A 24515-nucleotide genomic window follows, 5' to 3' on the forward strand; every position below is an offset into this window, starting at 1 on the left:
GTGTGCGCATGCGCAGAGGCGCCTGCTGTATGACGCCGTGTACGCGCAGACACCGGTGCGCTGTGCTGGAGTTTGACGTGGCACTCTCGGCACGCAATTCAACATCAACAGAGGAAAGGACGCAGTTCATCGGTTTCTCTCAGGTAAGTCTCTATTATTTTGGTATTTACTAATAAACAAACACACTAAAGATGGGTTTTTGATAGGCACCATTATTTTTGAATGTTGTTTACCAGCGCCATTCTTTAAATCATGTAAGTTTGGCTTATACGTCAGTTTCCGTCTCTAGCAGAAAATATTTCGTAACTTTGTATCACTGGAGTGACAGCGGTGCGCGCGCTTCCTTATCATCGTTAATCTGGCGAAGTGTTTCAATATGGACTTTATTCAGTAAAGTCAGCTGTAGCTCATTGAAAGATTACAGGTCTGTCATAACGGTCTTTGACGTGGCAGTTTGGGGCAGTGGCAAACTGATACTGTACTATACTGTATCACTGGAGCATCTCTATTAGCTTATGTCTTCACTGTTCTGAATATCGTGTGTGTTGAATGATATTAGGAAAACTAGATCTTACCATGAGTCTAAGTTTTAAAGGCCACTTACTGAAATACTGAGATGATTTCTCAGACAGGCCATGTCTTTACAATAATTAGAGAGTAAGTCCAGCCATGTTCAGTTTAGCAAATTTATATTTAATAAACCAGAGGACTAGTATTTATTTGCTGGAGTTATAGCTCTGCTGTGTTACATATGGAGTAGAAAAATGTGTAGGATATTTTGAGAAATCGTTTATTTTTAACTACAGTATGCATTCTGTAGGCCTATGAATCTTGTTTTTTTTTTAAATGTGGATTCAGTAATTCAGTAAAGACCTGACAATTGAATAGCTGTGATAAAACAATACTATATTTGAGAAAACCATGTATTTTACTGATTTATTTAAAATAAATATGAATCACCTTTAATTCCTTGCATGAACCATCACTTTGCCTAGTTTTTCTTATCAGGTAACTTTCAAATGAAAATTAAGTGGTGAAGTTGCATTTTTTTAAAAATAATGTTTTAGGCTATTTTAGGCAACTTTAAGTCATCATGTTGCCTTCCGTTCTATTACCACCATAACAACCAGTACATTTTCATGTAACAAACAGAGTGAAAATGTCAGATAGATAGGTTGATATATTAACATTACATGATTTAATCAAATGCAGAGGTAAGACATTTAAAATATACAGTAACCAAAATGCTGCCCATATCAATATATTGCAAGTAGGCCTATATTGCTGTATTATTTACGGTAAGTTATTAATTTCATTAACGTGATGGTTGATTAGTCATACCGGTATGTCCACATTTTGTATGCTGTTTTCTATTCTTGGCCAATTGTGTTATCATGAACTCGTCTTATCTTAGTCAAGTGTCAAAGTTCCTGATCACACGTGCTAAGGGTTCAAGTAATGATGATATCAGGGAAACTCAAAACTGTAGAACACTTTTCATTATCTCATCTTTATACCCTAGGCAATATTTTACTTGGTGCCCATTTCACCCTGTCATTGTTTTCATGATATTATTTTGATATATATATATGGCTGATGATGGTTAAACTATTAAAGCACCTATAGCACCTAAGCCACATTACAGGTAAACAAAAATAGCAAGAGCATTATATCTATCAGTCAAGTCAAGTTACCTTTATTTATATAGCGCTTTTTTCAATATAGATTGTTTCAAAGAAGCTTTATAGTGATAACTGGAAAATAATGCAACAACGTTTGTTTTGGTTGTACAGCAGATCTAGAAGAAAATAGTATTAATATCAAGCTCAAAAAAGTTCAGCGATAGTTCATTGTTTTATTAAAAAAGTTATTAATTTAGTTCATTTATATATATATATATATATATAAATATATAAATGTGTGTGTATATATATATATATATATATATATATATATATATATATACTGTATTTATAGCCACTCTGGAGAAAACATTGATATCATTCATGCACAAACTATTCATTAAGCACTGGCAAAAGTGTTTGTTTTCCAGTTGATGGCTGTAATCTTCCACTAAACTATGACACGTTTCCTGTTTTCACCGGACATGTAGATTTTCTTAAATGTTAATTTTACATAAAATGTTGCTAGTTTAAATGAACCTGTATATAAATATAATTACTAATTTCGGCAAATAATTTTGAAAAATGCCATATATCCCCCCAAAACTGCATAACATAAACATTAATAACAAAATTTGTTAGTATGTGCGTCTAAAAACTGACATGATTGTTAGAAAATCACTGTCTGGGGCATCTGGAGAACCCAGAACAGCTGTTAACAAAGTTTAAGGTAAAAATAACTGCCATTGAATTATAGTAGGTGTAAAGTGTTTACACCTTTTGTTATTATTATGCTGAATAGACACGATTTGAAAACTGATGTTCCAAGACTAAACTTTTATGTCTATTTCTACATTTTCTGTTAATGTCTAGGCTATTTTAAACCTGCAAAATGAATAACGTTTGTTGGAAACATGTGGGACGTGACATTGACTACATATAAAGTAGATAATAATTCAGCCTGTTTTTTTCTTACTCTCTAGGTCACCTTTTTTGTCTCAGACTGGAATGAGAGAGGTATAACAATAGGATGAGTCAGCAAGGTTATGTTGCCACCCCTCCATATTCCCAAGCCCAGGCTGGAATGGGGGGATACTCTACTGGATTTGGGAACCCCCCACCTCAATCGCATTATGGGGCCTATGGATCCCCACCACAGGGTTATTCTGCCCCACCGACAGGTAAAATGGTGTTGAAAAATGTTCTCTTCAGTTCTGTTGTTTCAGTACTGGCAAATTTCATCTTGTCCTTTATATAAGAGTCTCAGCAAAGCCTCAGCCTAAATGGACAGAGACAAACCATTAGGAAACTGTACTTCACTAGTTCCATCTCGGAAGGCTGCTTGATTATACCAAAAGTTCATATTCATAATCATGATTATTTAACACTATTAAGAGTGGGTGATAATACCAAAATGGTATTCATGTAATTTTTTTTCATGCATCCAGTGTATTTTCCAAATGTTTAGGATCGCTCAAGACATAACATACATTGTTTATGTGAATACTTGCCATTTTACCACAGTCACATTGCATGATTTGACTGATTTTGTATGTTCGGGCTTTTAAGAAGTGGGCGTAAGTGTATCTCTTTAAAGAAAAACAGCAGAATCCAGCATAATAATTGTTTTATCTCGATTATCGTGTTTTTTCATAATTGTCGGAATCAAAATCGAAATTGAATCTAAAATGTGATTAATCGCACAGCCCTATGTTCTAATGCATTAGTTTCATAGTACTCTATAGTTTATATTCTGAGGTTCTTTTTATTCTTCACAGTATTTTGTGCTTGCATTAAAATAAATGTTTTTTTTTGTCTAGGTGTGCTGAAGCCACCTGCCTCCTCTCCTTCTGGGATGCCTCCAATACCAGTATCCAGCCAGTATGGTGCAAACATTCAGCAGAACGGGGCCCATCCCCACAGGTAAGCACTACTTCACAGTTGTTGAAAGGGAATTACTTAATAACATGTTGCTCCTAATATATTTTTTTACTCCCAACAGTTTCGCTCCTCCTGCTGCTTCAGCTCCATCCATGTCTTCTTATGGACAGCCTCCTCAAAGTGCTTTCCATAGTATGGCACAATCTCCTCCTCCAACTCAACAGCTGACTAATCAAATGAGTTCCATGAACATTGCAGGATATGGTAAGTTGGATGCCATTTAATATTAAAGCAACACTAACTGTGTGTTCACACCGGACACGAATAGCGCGTCAAATTCGCGCCAAATTCGACCACTTTGTGTTAATTTGCGTGTCAAGAGCGAAACTGACACGTGTAAAAACAAAAGTTTGAAGCCAAATTTACGCGCGGCAGAATCGAATTCCATTGGCGGGCATTTTTTTTATGTCGACCGAGCATTCATCGAGAGAGTCACCACTGTATTTACTCTGGAGAGCAGAACAGTGGTGTGGGGATCATCGTCGCTGGTATATATCCATTATTGTGTTGTTTTTATGATAAATCGAGCCAGCCCTCAAAAGTTATAAACCTGTCCTGTGATTTCTTTCTTTTTTCCCCTTTTTTTTTTCTCGTCCAGACACGAACTTATGCACATGTATGTTGGTTGTCTTTACATCATAATACTACAAAGTATTTCATATAATCTAGATATGGAATGAATAACACTCAATACAAAATGAACAAGTCTCGTATATAGAAATAAAGTTTTAAGTGATAAAATATTTGCTTTTGTTGTGCATAATCCCACCATGCATTTAGTCATATTACAAAATAATTTATTGAAGCATCCAGACACTTCACCACGTGAGCAAGCAGCTAGGCTCCTGATTGGTTAACGCGGCGTGAATTGATGCCAAAGTTCAGATTTTTCAACTCGGGCGGCAGACACGAATTCGCGTCAAACGCGTAAATGCACAAATGGCACTTACTAAATCATTTGTGCGTAACGCGCCAGACGCTCAATTCGCGCGAACGAGGTGTATTCGCGTCTTCCGCGTAACGCGCCTGTGCTCTACACCTCATTCGTGCCGCAGGAATTTTTTACGTGTGAAACACATCTTTGCATTGACTTAACATTGAAATCAATCGCGCCTGACGCGGTATTCGTGTCCGGTGTGAACGCACCATAAGTATGATTTTTTTACCTTAAAATAATGTTTCCAAAATAGTTTCAGTGGTTCATTAAGTTGTAACAGGGGGAAAGGCACTTCTGGATTCGCTTTGCGGTCCTACTGTATATCTGCTATAACCACGCTATGTAAGATTGCCAGATCGGGTTTCTGTAGTTCTAATGAGACATAAGAAAACTACAAATTTGACTTGCTTTACGTCAAGCGTTACAATAGTCATTATTTTGTTTTTCTACGTTTCTTGTCGCAATACATAATACTTTCATGAAATCATGCAACATACTCTACCTATTCTGTGGACATCGTTCATTTCAAAGCGGCGCTGGATAAACAACAAGCGTGCGTGTGACGGTAGGCTGCGGTAGGCTAAATTATTTACCACTGCGTTAATGGACAATTCCGCTTCCAACCTGTAGGGCGACCGCTGAGGAAAAGTTACTTGGTGTTGCTTTAATTTGAAGTTCATGTAGTGGATGTTTAACTGGCCCATTTCATACCCATGTACTATGATCTTTAGGTCAAAGGCCCATGCAGTCTCCTTCAATGTCAGCAGCACCACAACAATTCCAAACGTCACCGCCACAACAATTCCAAACGTCACCACCTGCAATGGGACATCCTCCTCTTTCTCCACCGGGACAGCAGCCGCCTTCATTAGGGTCTCCTCCACCAATGGCCACTATGGGTTCTATGTCAGCTCCACCTATGGGAATGTCTGGCCCTCCTGGACCAGGTGTCCACCCACCACCACCTGGACCCCAAGGCTATCAACAGCAACCAGGTTAAAACTATTTTACAACAATCACATAGGAAGAGATCAAAAACTTACATTTAAAGGTGAAGTGTGTAGTTTCTTAGTGTTAAAATACTGTTTCGGTTTTTAAAATGTGTATCTTTTACACTACAGGTAAAAAATGTAAAATATTAAATTAAATGTTTTTTTTTTAAGTCTCTCATGCTCACCAAGGCTCCATATTTATATTATTGAAAAGAAGTAATAACAGTTAATATTGTTAAAAATTATTACAATTTAAAAGAACTGTTAAAAAATGTAATTAATTCCTGTGATGCAAAGCTTAATTTTCATAATCATTACTCCAGTCTTCAGTGTCACATGGCCAGTTATGCTCAATTTTTTGCTGCTTAATATTTCTGTGGATAGAAAGTTCAAAAGAAAAGTAGATTTATTTTGTAAAATTATACATGAATTTGATCAATTTAATGTGTATTTGATTAATCTTATTCACCCCAAACTTTTAAATGGTAGTACATCATGATTTCCACGAAAGAATATTAAGCAGCAAAAACTGTTTTCAACATTAATAATAATAATAAGAAATGTTTCTTGAACAGCAAATCAGCATATTAGAATGATTTCTGAAGGATCATGTGACTGAAGACTGGAGTAATGATGCTATAAAGACAGCTTTGCATCACAGGAATAAATTACTATTTTAATTGTTGTAAAATTCAAAAGAAAACTATTCTATTGTATTACCATTTCAGTCGTATCCGAGTCTTGGTGAGTCCATGGCCATCGCTTGCCATACGCGAGAGACTGTCCATGAATTTTCTTGGCAGGTCTTTCCCCAACCCTGCCGATAATTACATAGCTTGGGACACACACAGACACGCAGAGAACACACACTGAGCCGGCAAAATAGTAAACAGTTCCTTTAAATTGTAATCAATTTATTACAAAAGTGTAATTTCAAACTTTTGACTAGTATCATACATATTAAAGGGTACATATCATAATTCATTTTTACATATAAATCATACATTTGTGGATCTATGTAAAGCATAACTGCAATGCTTGGGTCTGAATTCCTCATTATTATAGCTCCACAGGCACCTTTTCTGATGTGCGTCTGTGAGCAACTCGTTTTGGAGCGGCCCCTTTAAATAAAAAGGAGATGTCTCATACCCCGCGCGCTCTCCAGGTCGCGGAGTTCACGGTCGGTTCAACTCCACCCCGTTCGGCCATTTTTGTAGTTTGATAAGAGATGTACGATTTTATTCTATAGCTTCAAGGAACATTTTTATTCACACGTTAACAAAATGTCAACAACGGAAGACTTGTCCATCAAGCCTTAACTTTACATGTGCGATCCAGAGCGAGCGATTTGAAAAAGATGACGACGAACCTGCAGAACAATGTCTTCATATGGATGTATTGCAAATGGTATGTAACTGTATTGTGTTAAAAGTGAAAGTCGACTATTTCTCTTGTTAAAACAAGCACACTGACAAGATAAATGACTACGGTCTAATCTTACCACAAAAAATCTGTATTGATAATATGCTACGTTTAGAAAAGCATCAGAAAACGCAGCAGCTAAATGACCATTGATGAAACTCAAGAACAATAATACTGCAGACGTGTAACGTTACTTCAAAACAAAAACAAAGAAAGACAAAGGTACTTCTAAACCATGACCACCATGTGTTTTAAGAAAGTATATTTACAGCTTATCGAAATGCTCTGTTCGTCGTCTCCAAAGATAGAAGGAATTTACCTCTCATTCAGACGAAGTCTATCGGTAAACTCTTCTCTTATACTAGCAGAGGTTGTTGAATTTGGAATCCTTGAAGTGCTTCAGGACACTTCATCCAACAACCAAACATTTTGACTTTCCCTCTTGTAAATTCTGCATCATTGAGCTTGGACTACAAAATCGGAGCGAGAAATAATAATGGCGGATTGCTCGAAGTGTTGGGCTGGTAGTCAATGTCCTTATTTGTCAGTTCCCGCTGCAAATACTGTGACGTGATAGTTCAAAAAGCGTCATAGAGAATAGAAAAATCTGAACAGGTTGAAAAATATGACCAGAACATAAAGATATAAACGAAGCACCTGAAGAGAATAATTTAAACTTTTCTGTACTTATAAACACTCCAAAATTACAACAAAATGCATTTATGGCTAAAAAAGTGATATGTCCCCTTTAATCCTTAGTCCTTGTAAACACCAATCCACCTTCACGGAGTTTGCTCAATCTTAACTGGTTAGCCACTTAATCCTGCCTCATGAGACAGGCCTCAACCCAACCCAACTCAGCACCATTTACTTAAGCAATGTTGTGAGTTTGGGATGAGAGTATCTGTCTAACCAAATGCAGAAGGGTGTTGTGTTGGCTATACCTGTTTGAAAACTATCTTAATTTTTCACTTGTGTTTGTTGATGTTGAAAATATACACTTCACCTCTACACTATTTTTTGGAGCAAATGTTGACGAGCTTAAATAACCATTGTTTTTGCTTCTGGTCTAAAGGGAGCCCAATTGCAGGTCCGTATGGTGCACAAATGGCAGGACCGCAGATGGCAGGGCCACAAACAGGCGCTTTCCCAGGAGGCTTTCCTGGAGCTCCTTCCCAAATGGCAGGCCCTCAGAAAAAGCTGGACCCAGACTCTATTCCAAGCCCGGTAATTAAAAAATGAGAACAAAATGCTACATTATAGTGTAAAAGTATTTTTATCTGTGCACATTTCAAGGTACACTGACTTGTCTCCTCTAGACGCAAGTTATTGAAGATGACCAGGTTAAGAGAGGGGGCCAGGTGTATGTCACAAACGTTAGGGGCCAGGTGCCTCCACTGGTCACCACGGATTTCACAGTACAGGATCAAGGTAAGCATCTTTTCACTTCACTATAAATATTAGCATAAATGTACTTTTGTTTAATATATTCATTTTTTGTTCTATTTTAAGGGAATGCTAGCCCAAGATTCATGCGGTGCACAACATATTCTTTCCCTTGCACTGCTGACCTTGCAAAGCAGTGCAAAGTGCCTCTGGCAGCCATTATCAAACCCTTTGCTACCGTGCCCAAAAATGAGGTATGCAGCATTTTATCAGCACTCTGATTTTTTAAAAATTTATTCTTTTAGCAGACATGATTTATAAGTGAGGAATGCTAAAACGTGAGTGACCATTTCTAAGGAATTTTTAGTTTTAAATATAAAAAACCATGGGGAAAGCACCTCATTTTTAGTGCTTCCCATGTGAAAAGATTACTCTTTTCCATACTTGTGAAAGTGTACTTGACACAAATATATATTTATATGTTTAAATGCAAACTGAATGTGATGGATTTTTTGAGACACTTTATTACAGATGAATTGCAATTAAATAACATGTGTAGTAGTATTATAGTTTCAATTTATATTAAATGCATTTAGTTGAGGGCTTTTTTGACTAGCACATCTGTATAGGAAATTTCATAATTGCTTCTATGGTCTTTGAAATATGGTTTAAGTGTACTGCTGAATGCACTGAGAAGCATTTATGGTAAACTAAAATATTCAATAAACTTATTTCATTTATTCAAATATATAGGCCTATTTGTTACACATTTGTAATGCAGTCGCAATTTAGAACATTCAAAATATATCCACTTTAAATGTAATATTCAATGAAACAGTTAAATTATTAAGCCCGTCAAAAGATTATTAAAATATAATTATTTAAAATGCAGTTTAAAGTAAAACTTTTAACGTGAGTGACTAGTACAAAGTGCACTTAAGTGTGCTAAGAAACAGTCATGAAAGTGTACTCTCATCAAATATACTTAAGTGGCATTTTATTTCATAAATAACATATCATCTTCAAGTACATTAAAAAAAAATACTTTTAAGATTTTAAATACAGTAAAAGAGCACATTCAGTACAATTAAGCACACTTTTTTCCCCAAGGGTTGTTCTAGTCTTAAAATGATACTAGGGGTTTGCATAAAAAAAAAAAAAAATCTTATGGCTTTCCTTCTTTGATACGCAAAACGAGATGATGAAGATTTTTTTATACTCTTTTCCATGCTAACAAGTAAATTATCCAAAAAAAGTATCATAAAAGTATTTTATATGATTTGTGCTGTATTCCAAATCTTCTGAAGTCTTAGCAGAGTTTTGTGTAATGAACAGATCCAAAATGAAGTTATATAACTTATAACTTATTTCTCCCCACCGAAGGTCTCTAATATGTTTTGTGTATTTTGAATATGCACATATTAATTCAGCATCATCTTCGATTTAATGTGATTTGAGAGGGGTTTATTTTGCACATCATTCACTTTCATTATATGGAAAAGAGCTGTGTGAATAATATTCTGCTAAACGTCTCCTTTTGTATTACTTGGAAAAAAGAAAATCATACAGGTTTGGAGTAACACAAGGAAGTAAACGATCCTTTGTTTTAAGAATCAACGCTGTTGTCTTTGGAAAATACTGCCTTTGGAATATGTTCAAACCCTAATTCATAGCTGTCCTCTCAGTTTATTTTGACAGTAGTTTAATAGTGATTTTGATACCTTCAAGACTTGTTTAACTCTGGAATCTTTCATTGCTTTAGCCTTCATCATTATACTTCAGAGCCTTTTTAGGAAGTGTTAGTATTCTCTTGAGAGGCTAAGTGCAGTTTCCAAGGAACATGTCAGATAAATATATTATTGTACTGTCAAATTACAGAAGAAATCACTCTACATTTTGATCTATATGACTCCATATTGACTGAAAAAATAAATTGAAATGCAAATTTATATTATTTTAAGAGTTATTAAAGTCAGTTAATGAAGGTAACAATAAAAATAAAAATTTATTTATTTATTAATTAAAATTGATTGTGATTTTTAAAAAAATAAACAGTTGTATACACTACTGTTTTGATCAAATATAAAATACTAAATATATATATGTGTGTGTGAGTGTGTGTGTATATATACAGTATATACAGTATATATAAATATATATATATATATATATGTGTGTGTGAGTGTGTGTGTGTGTATATATATATATATATATATATATATATATATATATATATATATGAAGAGTTCAGATGCAAAAGCCTCTAAATGCCATTTGAAATTTTCTTCTAGAATGATCATTTTTATCAAGCTTGTATATTTAAGTTCAGTGATTTCACTTAAATGGCAATGATAATTACCTATTAATTGTTATTTAAGTGAAATTACTGAACTTAAATATACAAGTTTGATAAAAATCATCATTAAAGAAGAAAATTTCAAATGGCATTTAGAGGCTTTTGCATCTGAACTCTTCATATATATTACCTATATATTTATTTTAAGTACCTAATATAAGTATCCCTGTTATGGCAAAGGTGAATTTACAACATCATTACTCGAGTCTTCAGTGTCACATGATCTTTTAGATATCAATCACAAATGCTGATTTGCTACTCAAGAAATATTTCTCATTAATATCAATGTTAAAAATGCTGATTCTTTGATGAATAGAAAGTTGAAAATACTTTTGTATATAAATCTTTTGTAAAAAAAATACATGTTTTTACTGTCACTTTTGATTAATTTTAATGCATCCCTGCTGAATAACAGTATTAATAAAAAAAATAATGCTGTAGTGTTTTTGAACCGTAGTGTTTGTGTAACTAGATTAGTATTCTGTGTAAAAGATGTACTGCAAATGTTACAGTAGGTCTTATTGTCATTCTCACTGTGATCTGCTTGTGCTCTATAGACTCCTCTGTACGTTGTAAATCACGGTGAGACTGGACCAATCCGCTGCAACCGCTGTAAGGCCTACATGTGTCCTTACATGCAGTTTATCGATGGAGGACGACGCTACCAGTGTGGTTTCTGCAGCTGTGTTAATGAAGGTTGGTATTGTACCATTGGAGACTGTTGAGATCTTTTTTTTACACACAGCATGTGTACGCTGTGTTTCCTGTCAGCATATGGTAGGCATTATTTGTCTGTGCAATCATAGCAAAAAAAAAAGTGTTTCTAAATATATTTTTTCCACTACCTTAGTTCCAGTGCAGTATTTCCAGCATCTGGACCATATGGGGAGAAGAATGGATATGTATGAGAGACCAGAGTTGTCTTTGGGCTCATATGAGTTCATTGCCACATTGGATTACTGCAAGGTATCAATCTTCATAACATTCAGATTTAAACAAGAACTTGCTTTCTGTTTTTGATGTATACTTCTTACAGTCAGATTTTATAAGATTAGTAAAGTTTATTATTAATAGATTATATTTGATTTATCTAAGTAAAGTCAATTTCCCTCTAGATATGTTATGGTATAAGAGAGTGTGTCGATTATTAGAGAGTGTGTGTTTTGTCCAAATGGGGTCAGCTTGACCTGGGAAGCAGCTGAGAAAGGTTCTTTCTTGGCAGTCACATCACATATTTTTGTTCAGGCAAATCTTGAGAGTAAAAATATGATATGTTTCAAATGAGGAAAACTATTTATGAAAAATTATACAGAGGCAAGTTTGAATTTAGTGAGTTGTACATTTATTAGCTGCTCTGTCAGCAGGTCAGCTGAAAGTTAACTTGCTTTTTTTGGATATTCATAGAATGTGTAAATACACAATATTTATGAAAATTCAATACAAAGTCAAAATATTAAATTCAACTTGCAGTATTTGCAGAATGTTGCAATTGTAGTACTGCCCTATATAATTACAGTAAGCTATTTTACTTTACAGATGTTTACATATAGTCCACAAGACAAATAAAAAGTGAATAAAAAAATATTACCTTGAGTTTACGTTTAATTTTTATTACTGTGTCATTACCTGGATGATGCAAGACCTGGATGTCCTTTGTTTGTCCTGAGCACAGGACATTTGAATCCTTTCCAACAGTGACTGTATGATTTTGAGATCCATATTTTCACATTGAGGACAATTTAAGGACATGGCTATTACAAATTCTGCAACCAGTCACTGATGCTAAAGAGTCAGGGAGTGTAAACTTTTGAAACCTTTGATGAATTGTGTATTACATTCTGACGGTTCAGGGTAAAAGGTAGCTTGTAATCTCAAATGAACTTGATTTTAATTCAGTCATCGGACTAAAGAGATCCATGACACATTTTTTGGCCCAAGTCCGTGGCGTGCCTGTGTTCCTCATCTCAGCCTGACACCATAATCTGCTGTCTGGGCTCCTATTTCTCTCAGATGTTTATTAATACTTGAGGATCAGCTCCTGCAGTGTTTAATAAAATCATTACAGCTAATGCATTCAGCTTGCCATTTCTTTATATAAAAAGATAAAAAGCTTTCTCATGCAATTTATGTGCTTTTACATAATTGATTGCAAACTTTATATGTATTCTCTGCCATATGATATGGCTTATATATGTACCAAGTCTGTAAAAAAACAAGCAAACAGTTCATGAACTAACAATTTATTCTGAGATATTCTTTTCTGTCTTTAAGAATAATAAGCCTCCAAATCCTCCTGCCTACATCTTCATGATCGATGTCTCTTACAACAACATAAAAAGCGGACTTGTCAAGCTAATATGCGAGGAACTGAAGACACTGCTTGACCGACTTCCAAAGTAAGTTGAGAGATAATGTTTGCTGTCTATATTTTAAAATGCATTTTTGAGCCGTTTTAACTGAAAGCAACTTACACTAACATATCTTAAAATCTATAACCTCAGGGGCTCCAGTGCGTTATCGAGCCCCGTTTTAGCCCCGCCCAAAAAATCCAGAAAATAGCAATGGTGGAAAAACTGTTTAATGGTTTAACTCCACAATTCAGTACTTCACAGTTCTCAGTCTTTGTAATATGTTTTAGCAATACATTTATAATTGGTTTAGAATTGCCTTTACAGGGACTTAAAGTTTTATAAATTGAATTGTTTAGACATCATTTTGAATTCATAGAATTCAATTCAACACTTGTGGAATTGTGAAAAAATAAAGCAGATTTCATGTTTTACACTGCTTGACATGTCATGTTAGCTTCCCCTGTGCTTCTGTGGACTGTGGACTGTCCAATTGTCAGTGCGAATAGATCATTATAATAGTATTTTATTGTTTGGACAGTTTATACTGTAAAGATCCAGGTTTGAATGAAGATATAGGATTGCTTTCATCCCTCATCCCACACACTGACGCCCAGCTCCAGTTGTTTGGCTTGGAGGATCTGTGGAGTAAAGTTGAACCCTTGAGCAGAAGCCACCCCTCCTTATTCTTTCGGCACCTCTTAGGTGGAACACATGTTCATCTCAGCTACTATCGGCCTGGAATGTGAACGAATCCAGCTGAAAAAGAGCCACGCTCCACTGCCAAATATGGTAACTGGAGAACAAGCTAGAAAAATAAAACAGGGAAAGAAACAATTCCAATATCTCATCTTTTGAAAATGTCTGCCTGAAGGAAGTCAGGAGGTTGAACGACTTTAGTACTGCAACATTTCCAAGCATTTTAAAGTTTCTTGGGACACATGGCTCCAATTATACCGTTTATTTGGGTGACGTCCAACTGAAAGGTGAGCTTTGATTCACCGCTGAGGAACTTGCATATTTCAGACTTTTTTTCAAACTCCCAGTCCTTACCTCTCATCTGCTGGTTCCTAAGGGTACGTCCTTATTTGTTTGGGAGCTGACCTCACTCTGAAAGCAGTCCGGTAGTGCACTCCAAATAAGCCTGTGGTATTATATCCGATTTCTTTCCTCTGTTCCTGCTAGATTACTTGGTTAATGAAAACCACATTGGACACCCTGAGCTGATGGGGTCTGTTAAGATGCCCGATAGGGTTTGTATTGGAGAGTTTGTCTCTAGTTTAATGACAGACTTGGCATATATGGACTGAGTGATTCAAACCATCGCCATGTTTTACAATCTTGTTAATGTAGCCATAGAGAGCTACAAACCCCAGATGCAGACGTCAATGTGGGATGCTTGTAATTTACTGGCCAGCACGGCTTAGATGCAGCTCTCCACTATCAGCTACACAGTGCTCTGGTATATGTTAGTTGGTGAAATGTGCACATTTCTTTATTTTTAGTTACACAAAAGAAGATATTTTGAGGAATGTTGGTGACCAAAGAGTTGTGGGTCATCATTGACATCATTGAGTATTTTTTTCCTACTTACTATTGAAGTCAATGGTGCCCCACAATTGTTTGGTTACAAACATTCCTCTGAACATCTTCCTTTGCGTTCAATAGAAGAAAGAAACCCATACATGTTTAAAACAACACAAGAGTGAGTAAATGATGACAGGATTTCCAATTTTGGCAGAACTATCCATTTAAAAGTAACAGCAAAAAAGGCTTAGAAAAGTGAAGTTTTGGGGAATTTGTTAGCATACGTAAGCTAAATGATAAGATATAGTTTTTCCTTTTTGTTTTGAGTGTGACTTCAGTTTCCTATTTTTTAATTTATCTTTTTTGGTTTTTACTTATCGCTCAATTTTGTTGATACCACAGATATTGATTGATTTTTCTTTGTTTTTTTTCTATTTGTTTTTTTGTGTTTTAAAGAGAGGAGGGAGCCGAAAGTTCAGCCATCAAAGTGGGCTTTGTCACCTACAACAAGATCCTGCACTTCTATAATGTGAAGAGTGCTCTGGCCCAGCCGCAGATGATGGTTGTCTCTGATGTGGCTGAGATGTTTGTACCGCTTCTCGATGGATTCCTCGTCAACTTCCAGGAGTCTCGGCCTGTCATCAACAAGTATGCTCATTTTTTATCTGAAGACACTTCTAGGCTTCTTACATAGTCATATACAGTATTCAGTTTTAGAATTAAAGTCACCATGAAATCAAAATTGACAATTTTTTTTTGTGGAATATTGCAGTTTATTATAAATAATGTATTTGTCCACACCAGTTTTTTTATATAAAAAAATTCTAATCTTTAATAATAAAAAAATAAAAATAAATGTTCCTCCCCCTCTTCTCTGATAATGTGTTTACTGGCTCACTCACATGAGATCGACCAATAGTAAACCATAACAATTCAATCAATTGCCCATGGTCAAAATCAAGTCCCTTCCTTCAATTTGTATTTTCCGTTCGAGAAACTCAGACATCACAATAAGAAAGAAAAGAGTTAATCTATTAGTGTTAAATTATACAGTATGAAATCTCTATTGAAAACATTCCACATTTTCATAACTGAATTTGTTAATAATTATTCTTACTACAACAATATTCATAATGCATATATTTTGTTGTGTGTGTATATATATATATATATGTGTGTATATGTATATGTATATATGTGTGTGTACGTATATATATATATATATATATATATATGCATGTTAGTTATTCGATACTTAAACATTACATCCATGGATTTGGCGGATGTTTTTATCCAAAGTGAAAATGCATTTGATTTAAGATAAATATATATATGTATGAAATGTAAGAAAACATATTTTTAATTTCTCGTAATTTTGTTGCAAAATTAATTAATTAGTGAAGAATTGAATAATTTTGCATACATCATTAACAAAGCCACACGTGGAACCATTTTGGTGTTACAGGTATGAGTCCATAGATTTCCATAGAAATATGAATAATTTCTCAGAGAATGTCAACAGCTCAGACTAGAGCTACAGACTAGGGTTAGACGCGCGCGCACACACACACACACACACACACACACACACACACACACACACACACACAGTATATATATATATACTGTAAACTTCAGTTCAAGCATGCTTTTCCTGCCTATCACAACATTGCTTGTTATATTTAAGAATGGCTTGAGACACATGTTGCCTATTTTTGCTGTTAATGTAATTTTGTGTATTATTTTCTTTAGCCTTTTAGATCAGATCCCTGACATGTTTGCTGACACCAACGAGAGTGAGAATGTTTTTGCACCAGTCGTGCAAGCTGGTGTGGAGGCCCTAAAGGTACAAACAAATCTAATAGGCTGAACTATTTACCAAAACTATTTACTCTCTTTCTAAACGTACTTGCATACTTAGTTTTTAATTTCTACATTGTTTAACAAAAGTGCACTTTAATACTGCGCACAAGCTTTATTTGATAAACACATAGTTGTCTCTAGGGTCGTCATTTAAATTCAAAGGCCCGGGACAATGTTCCCACTTGTCATCACTGGCGACAGCACAGGCTGTTTCATAATCTCAATGACATGTTCAGTCTGTGGCTTGAGTTGTTTTTTGGTCAGTCTAGTACTCTTAACGCATCCAGATCTATATATATATATATATATATATAGTATACACATCCTTCGCATATATACTGATTTCGCACATATTTATGATTTTATTAGTGCTGTCAAATTGATAAATATTTATATAAATAGAAATAAACTAGTATATTTATACACACACACACATTCATATAGTATATAAAAACGAATTTTAATGTTAAATGCGATTAATCACAAGTAATCATTTTGACAACCCTAGATTTGATATTTTCTGATATTTTTTTTCTTTCTCTCTCCTCAGGCAGCTGAATGCAGTGGCAAACTCTTCATCTTCCACTCCTCCATCCCAACAGCAGAGGCTCCAGGAAAACTGAAAAACAGAGATGACAAAAAACTAGTCGGTACAGAAAAGGAGAAGGTGAAGATTTATTGAATATGGAATTGAATTAAATTTCTCCATTCAAAAATACTTGCATCTGTATAAAATAGTTTTAAACATCAAAATCCTAAAATGAATAATTTGTTTGTCTGTGTTGTCAGACTCTGTTCCAGCCTCAGCGGGGTGTGTATGAGCAGCTGACTAAAGATTGTGTGGCTCAGGGCTGTTGTGTCGACCTCTTCCTGTTTCCCAATCAGTATGTGGATATGGCCACCATGGGCGACGTGTCCTCACATACTGGAGGCTCAATCTACAAGTACAGCAACTTCCAGGTACACATGTGCACATAATGAAACACAGACAGGCTGAAATCTGGGTTTATATTGCCGCCCTCTTGTGGTCAAACCTCAAAACTTTATATATTTTCAGGTGGAGGTTAATGGTCAGCATTTTCTCAATGACCTCAAGAGAGACGTGGAGAAGTCCATCGGATTCGATGCTATCATGCGTGTCCGTACCGGCACAGGTAATAACATTCTAGAGAAAAGTACTTGAACACTATATAAGGTTAAACACACGATGTACACTACCGTTTAAAAGTTGAGTAGGATTTTATTTTACTTTTTCCAAAATAAAGGAATTCTGTAATTTGGCAAGGATCCATTAAATTGATCAAAAGTGACAGTAAAGACATTTAATAATTTTACAATTAATTCATATTACAAACAAATACTGTTAAAAAAATTACCCATTGATGATAATTTTATTATTATTATTTTATTATTTTTTTTATTAAGAAATCAAGCAAATAAATAAATCAATAAAAATGTCAAACTTGCAGTGCTCATTCTAGATTGAGAAAAAATAAATAAACAAATAAATAAATAATCTTAAAGGAACAAACGAACATGGGGCATGTTATGGCAAAAATGACAATTACATATTCAAAGAAATTAAAATAAAAAGGCAATTATTCAATAAGATTGTATACAAAAGAAGCAAGTTTCTCAGCATTCTTGTTCTTAACCAATAACAAAGAGTTATAAAAAAGATTTTTCCAATGAGCAATGTTAGGAATTATCTTGTAAAAACGACATTTATGAATGAAATGTTTACATAAAAGAATTATGTTGTTAATGCCAAAATCATTGTGATCATTACGAAAAATACAGAATTTTATATCATTAATTGTAAGATTCATCAACTGAAAACAATTGTTGAAGGTCCAGCCAAAACCTTACCCATTGATGATAGTAATAAGAAATGTTTCTTGATCAGCAAATCAGCATGTTAGAATGATTTCTGAAGGATCATGGGACGTTAAAGACTGGAGTAATGATGCTAAAAATTCAGCCTTGCCTCAAAAGAATACATTATATTTTAAAATGTATTAAAATAGAAAAAAATGGTAATAAATATTACTGATTTTACTGTTTTTGTGATCATACGAGTGCAGCCTTGGTGAGCTTAAGAGAGCTATTTCTAAAACATTAAGAAATTTTACCTAAACACAAACTTTTGAGCGGTAGTGAGTGAATGTATGGCATATCTTAATATCTGCATGATTCTCAAGGCTTCAGGGCCACAGATTTCTTTGGTGCCGTACACATGAGCAACACTACAGATGTGGAGATGGCAGCAGTGGACTGTGACAAAGCCTTGACAGTGGAGTTCAAACATGACGACACACTCAGCGAGGAGTCCGGAGCTGTGATGCAGGTCAGTCTTCATGTACAACACTGAGCTTTCAGACAATGAGACAAGACTATTAACAAATACAAAAAAGACATAATCTGTAATACAATTGTTTGATGCATAATATTTTTTTCCTCTGGTTTCCCAGTGTGCTTTGCTCTACACCACCATCGGTGGACAGAGGAGGCTGCGAATTCACAACCTCAGTCTGAACTGCAGCGCACAGCTCTCTGAGCTCTTCAAAAGCTGTGAGACAGATGCCCTTATCAACTTCTTCGCCAAGTCAGGTGACCAGCTTTCTAACTCTTACAAGAACATAAATAAAAACTTCATGGTATTGTCACAGATTTGAACGAAGGGGGTCTCGCCCAGGGTGTAATTCAAAGTAGAACCGCCACTGATTGAGGACATATTTATGATTAAGAATATTGATTTTAAATAATAAATTGCATAAAAAGTTACACATAGTCCCTTTAAATCAATCTGTAAAAACCTTGCTCTCCGATGCTATCAGATCATTTTTTTTAATGGCTTTATAGAGGGAATGCATTGACGTCACTTTCCCGCTGGGGAAACAACCCCCCTCAGCCTGAAAAGATCTGCTGCGTGACTGGGTTTAAAAGGGGAAACTGCGAAAATGCGACTAAAACAAACAATTTTATCAATTTAAACTAAATGTTGGACTCAATATAGTGTTCCTTACAACTTACTAAAGATCCAGTGATCCATGGATGACATTTGTGACATTTATGTTTGCCTGATTTCGACACTGGGCAAATAATATCAATATAGACCTAAACATAAAGCAAATTTGCCTGTGAACGCTTTATATAAATACAATATAGGTAGGTCTAAATCCGGGTGATCACTTATATCAGTGTTATATATATATATATATAATATATCTCATCATATTGTCCAGCCCTAAAACTTTTTTTTGGTCAGTGTTTATTAAAAAAACATCCAATAATGCAGAATATGATATGATAAATATTTAATTGATGAGTTGTTAATATATATAACAATACAAAATATATGGGTATGGTTTTACAGCTAAATTCAGCATATTGACACAAAATGATAACTGCAAATCCACCTTTCGCTGACTGGAGTCCAGTTGTTTCTGTGAATTACAGCGATCCATTTGCTCCTCTTTCTATAGCAGTCTGTAAAAATGTACCTCTGATTTTTTTTGTCAAATCTAGTTGTATAGTCAATCACAAAGCTCTTTCTCACTTTACGCGCATACCCTCTATAGTGGAATAAAGCATAATTCAGGCGTTTTGAGTCTTTTTCAGTTGTGATTTTTGTCTTTTATACACACACATATATATTGCTTTATTTATTTGTTATTATAGTACTTATTTTTTTTCTGTTAGTTATTCATTCAGTGATTGTGGTGGATGCTTTTATCCCTCAGCGTATCGGGCCATGCTCAACCAGCCACTGAAGACGGTGAGGGAAATCCTGGTAAACCAGACGGCTCACATGCTGGCCTGCTACAGGAAGAACTGCGCCACTCCTTCAGCAGCCAGCCAGGTCAGTGTCTCACTTCACATTCATGTCCATCCATGTTCATGTGAAAAATACATCCTTATAAAAACATCTTCTCCCGTCATTAACGCTTCACACGCATATCATTTTACAAGATGGAAACAACACTGGTCCAGAAACACTTCCTGTTTCAGTTTGTAACTGTTTTCTTTATTTCACATGTAAAGAAAACATCTTAAATATATTTGTTTAACTTTTTGATTCAGTTTTATATGTTCTGTTGGTTGTATTTTATCCCAGCTTTTATGTAGTGTTAAAAAAATGAAACAGGAAGTGCTTCTGGACCAGTGTTTACATCTTGCAAAATGTATCTATAACAGCAGTGCTATATAAAAACAATTACAAGCAACTAACCCTAAACCAAACCCTTATCTAACCCTAATTTGTAGTAAGTAAACAGTTGATTAATATTACTCGGTACTTAAATGTATAATTACACTTCAACAAGGACAGCTTAAAATAAAGTGTGATCTAATTTAGTTTAAGTTTTAGCCATTTTGTAATGTGCTTTTGTCATTGTTATTAGTTTTCATTTTAATATTTAACTTTGATTTATTATTATTTCACTTTGTTATTTTAGTTTTCAACTCATTTTAGGCAATATTTCAAATTTTAGTTTAGGTTAGTTTTTTAGTTTTTCAATATTTATTTTATACGTTATTTAAATTTAGTTTTAGTTTTATCTCATGCTGAAATTCAGAAACCACTTTGTAGACATTTTTATATCCTTATTAACTTTTATTTTTTTAGAATAAAAGTTAATTAATTAATTAATTTATTTTTCTTCAGCACCATGTCTCGTTTATATTTTAATTATATTTAATAGATTCATATAATCATCTTTGCACTGCACTGTAAGAAAAAAAAAATCACAAGAGAGATAGATAATATCCTAGCAGAAAAAGATCAGTACCTTTTTCATTAAATTTACACCGATTTCCTTTTCCAACCATAAAACACAATGCAACGTAATTCAAAATAAGGGTAGAACACCTGTAAAAAATCAATAGAGAAAATTCCTTCTCATTCTCATCCTTCCCACATCAGACTTTGTTGAGTGTGTTCAGTATCTCTGATTCGACATGTAAACTGACTGCTCTTCTTGAACATTGTACCCTATAGCTAATCCTGCCTGATGCGATGAAGGTGTTTCCCGTCTACATGAACAGTCTGTTGAAGACTCCATCTCTCGTGGCCAGTACTGAGCTCTCCACAGATGACAGAGCCTTCTACAGATTCATGGTTATGGCGATGGGAGTGGAGGAAACCCAGGTCCTACTCTACCCTCGGCTCATCCCGCTGGTGAGTTACACGCATAACATGTATATCGTTTCTATCATTAATTTCAAACACTGCATTACAGTTTAAGCATTTGCGCTCTCTCTCTCTCAGCACACTATGGATGTGTCAAGTGAGTCTATCCCAGCTCCAGTGCGCTGTTCTGAGGAGCGACTCAGCGAGTCAGGCATGTTCCTGTTGGAAAACGGACTCTCTATGTTCCTCTGGCTGGGACAGTCCTGCTCACCTGACCTCATCCAGAACCTCTTCAATGTGCCCTCTCTCGCCCACCTGAACTCAGAAGGGGTATGACATTATTCTTAATACAATAAAACCTATCAATTTTTACTCTTTTAAAGGAGAACTCCAGTCACATTTTAACATTGAGCTCATTTTTTTTGTACATTTGGAGTGCTGTCAGTACAGACAAAAACGACAAAAATCGGTGTTGCCTACACAGTGTTATCGTCTTTTTAAAATTCGCACCCTGTTGACTTCAATGGGGCATGTTCTAAACCTGCTTGAATTAACATCATTTTTATTAATATCTTTCACATCTTCTCCAGTCAGATTGACCGTGGTCACTCTTAATAACAGCACTCACATGGCTGTGCACTCGTAATGACAAATCAAAGATGTTAAGAGGCTAAAAGCAGGTTTAGAACATGCCCCATTGCAGTCAACAGGGCGCGAATTTTAAAAAAGATTAAAAAAGACACTGATTTTTGTCGTTTTTATCTGTATTGACAGCACTCCAAATGTACAAAAAAATGAGCTCAATGTTAAAACTGACCGGAGTTCTCCTTTAATAGAGTAATATTGACTGATACGTAAATCTCTGAATAGAACGAAAACCGACCAATGTTTAGACCACTTAATTGAACAAAACCAACCAATAATTTAATCTCTTATTTCAACAATACTGACCAATATTTAAATCTCGAATTGCCTTGAGCGCTCAGATGTGTTCGAGAGTCACTGCTGCACTGATATATTTGTTAGACAACACTATAAATACAATAGCTAGGTAAATCTAGAGAATCACTTGAATCAATGTTAAATATCGTCTAGGGCTGTGAAACGATTAATCGCATCCAAAATAAAAGTTTGTGTTTACATAATGTTGGTGCACTGTGTAATTATTTTGTATATATAAAAATACACACAAATGCATGTATATTTAAGAAAAAAATATTATTTATATATAAAATATTTATATTTGTATATAATATAAATGATATATAAATCTATATACATGAAAATATTACTTAAATATATACAAGCATGTGTGTGTGTTTATATACTGTATATAAAAAAAATGATACACAGTGCACCCACATATATTATGTAAACACAAACTTTTATTTTCGATGCGATTAATCGTTTGACAGCCCTAATATCGTCCAGCACCAAAAAGTTTGCTCTGTGGTAAAGGACGAAGCTATTATTTGAAATAATAACAGTATGACTAAAAACGATGCATATTGTGAAAAGCACTTTACAAATAAATTTGACTTGATGTATAACAATTTGAACTAAAAATATAGACATGGAAGAAAAAAATAATAATTTATCCTATGCAGAAGCTTATATGTAGGTGAATAAAAAATAAAAAGCCTTTGGGCAACTATTATTTAACTTGTGCTTGTACAGTACTTATATTTGCTTAATTGGATTATATCTAACTACAGTAATAACCATATTCCTCTTTGCACTTTTGATCTCACTGCTTGTGTTGCTTTAATCAAGGAACTGCTCTGTTAGTTCTTGTCATTATGGAGCCGCAATAATAACTGTAGAGGTATAATTGTCTTTCAGCAGACGTCATTACCTGTGCTGGATAATGCTCATTCCAGGAAACTCCATTCAATCATCTCCAGCATTTCACAGCAGAGGGCCACATCCATGAAGGTACAGCTCTCTCTCTCTCTCGCCATCTCCCCTGTCCTGCATGCGGTCTCTGCATCTGTCTCGCTCTTGTTATAAAGAGGTTTGGTGTTGCTGTGATTTTCAGCTTGTAATGTAAATAATGAGATTGTGATGCAGTATTAATATAAGAAAATTGATTTAATAATTAGACATTTAATTACTGCAAATGTTATACTAGTAGTTTCTCATATATATATATATATATATATATTAGGGGTGGCACGGTTCACGAAACCGACGGTTCGGTTTGTATCACGGTTTTAGGGTCCCGGTTTTCGGTTCTGTACGGTTCTTGTTATTTTTTCTTTTAATCTTTAACACTCCGGAAATGTACTTCAGCATGTGATATATATATAAACCACCCTTCAAAAGTTAGAAATAATCGAGATTTTGTTTTGTTTTTGAAAGATGTCCCACCAAGGCTGGTAAAAAAAATACAGTAAAAACAGTAAAATTGTGAAATATTATTTCAATTTACAATATCGGCTTTCTATTTGAATATATTTTATAATGTTTTTTTTTTTTTCTGTGACGCAAACCCCTATTTTCATCATCATTACTCCAGTCTTCAGTGTCACATGATCCTTCAGAAATCATTATGCTGATTTGCTGCTCAAAAATCTTAAAAAGCTTAATATTTATGTTGAGAACAGTTTTTGGTGCTTAATATTTTTTTTTGCATTATACACTTCCATTCTAAAGTTTGGTTCTAAAGTTCTAAATTCTAAAGTGACAGTCAAGACATTTATAATGTTACAAATAATTTACATTTATAATAAATGCTGTTCTTTTGACATTTCTATTCCTCGAAATAATTTAATTACAGGAATTATTTTGACAGTATTCCACAATATTACTCTTTTAAAACAGCACTATGTAGTTTTTTCAACCTTTATAATATTTTTCCAAAACCCTTGCGATGGTACATCGACTTGCAATAGGTTGAATGACAGGTCTGCGATCAGTTTACTGTTGGTAATGTGTTGTGTAGCGTCGCCCCTCGCTGCATCCAATGTAGACTGCATTGCTTTCTTTTG

The 24515-nt window shown here is 34.7% G+C and overlaps 1 protein-coding gene across 2 annotated transcripts in view; it reads left to right on the forward strand.

The window, feature by feature from the left end:
• The window catches only part of sec24d (SEC24 homolog D, COPII coat complex component), a 25900-nt gene continuing 1385 nt past the window's right edge, over window positions 1–24515 (forward strand). The window contains exons 1-22 of one of the 2 annotated variants that reach the window (XM_089121674.1): window positions 1–143; window positions 2606–2803; window positions 3443–3545; window positions 3625–3767; window positions 5232–5495; window positions 7990–8141; window positions 8234–8345; window positions 8427–8554; window positions 11214–11352; window positions 11507–11622; window positions 12928–13052; window positions 14988–15179; window positions 16284–16377; window positions 16945–17061; window positions 17184–17354; window positions 17452–17548; window positions 18596–18741; window positions 18866–19004; window positions 20138–20256; window positions 21394–21573; window positions 21664–21855; window positions 23368–23460. In XM_089121674.1, the coding sequence (XP_088977800.1) occupies window positions 2653–2803; window positions 3443–3545; window positions 3625–3767; window positions 5232–5495; window positions 7990–8141; window positions 8234–8345; window positions 8427–8554; window positions 11214–11352; window positions 11507–11622; window positions 12928–13052; window positions 14988–15179; window positions 16284–16377; window positions 16945–17061; window positions 17184–17354; window positions 17452–17548; window positions 18596–18741; window positions 18866–19004; window positions 20138–20256; window positions 21394–21573; window positions 21664–21855; window positions 23368–23460 (2973 nt within the window). In that variant the 5' untranslated portion in view covers window positions 1–143; window positions 2606–2652. The remainder of the gene's footprint in view (window positions 144–2605; window positions 2804–3442; window positions 3546–3624; window positions 3768–5231; window positions 5496–7989; window positions 8142–8233; window positions 8346–8426; window positions 8555–11213; window positions 11353–11506; window positions 11623–12927; window positions 13053–14987; window positions 15180–16283; window positions 16378–16944; window positions 17062–17183; window positions 17355–17451; window positions 17549–18595; window positions 18742–18865; window positions 19005–20137; window positions 20257–21393; window positions 21574–21663; window positions 21856–23367; window positions 23461–24515) is intronic. The other variant, XM_089121682.1, reaches the window with a different exon arrangement.

This window comes from Pimephales promelas, chromosome 1 (genome assembly GCF_988280905.1).
Source record: "Pimephales promelas chromosome 1, fPimPro1.hap1.1, whole genome shotgun sequence".
Lineage (NCBI taxonomy): Eukaryota > Metazoa > Chordata > Actinopteri > Cypriniformes > Leuciscidae > Pimephales > Pimephales promelas.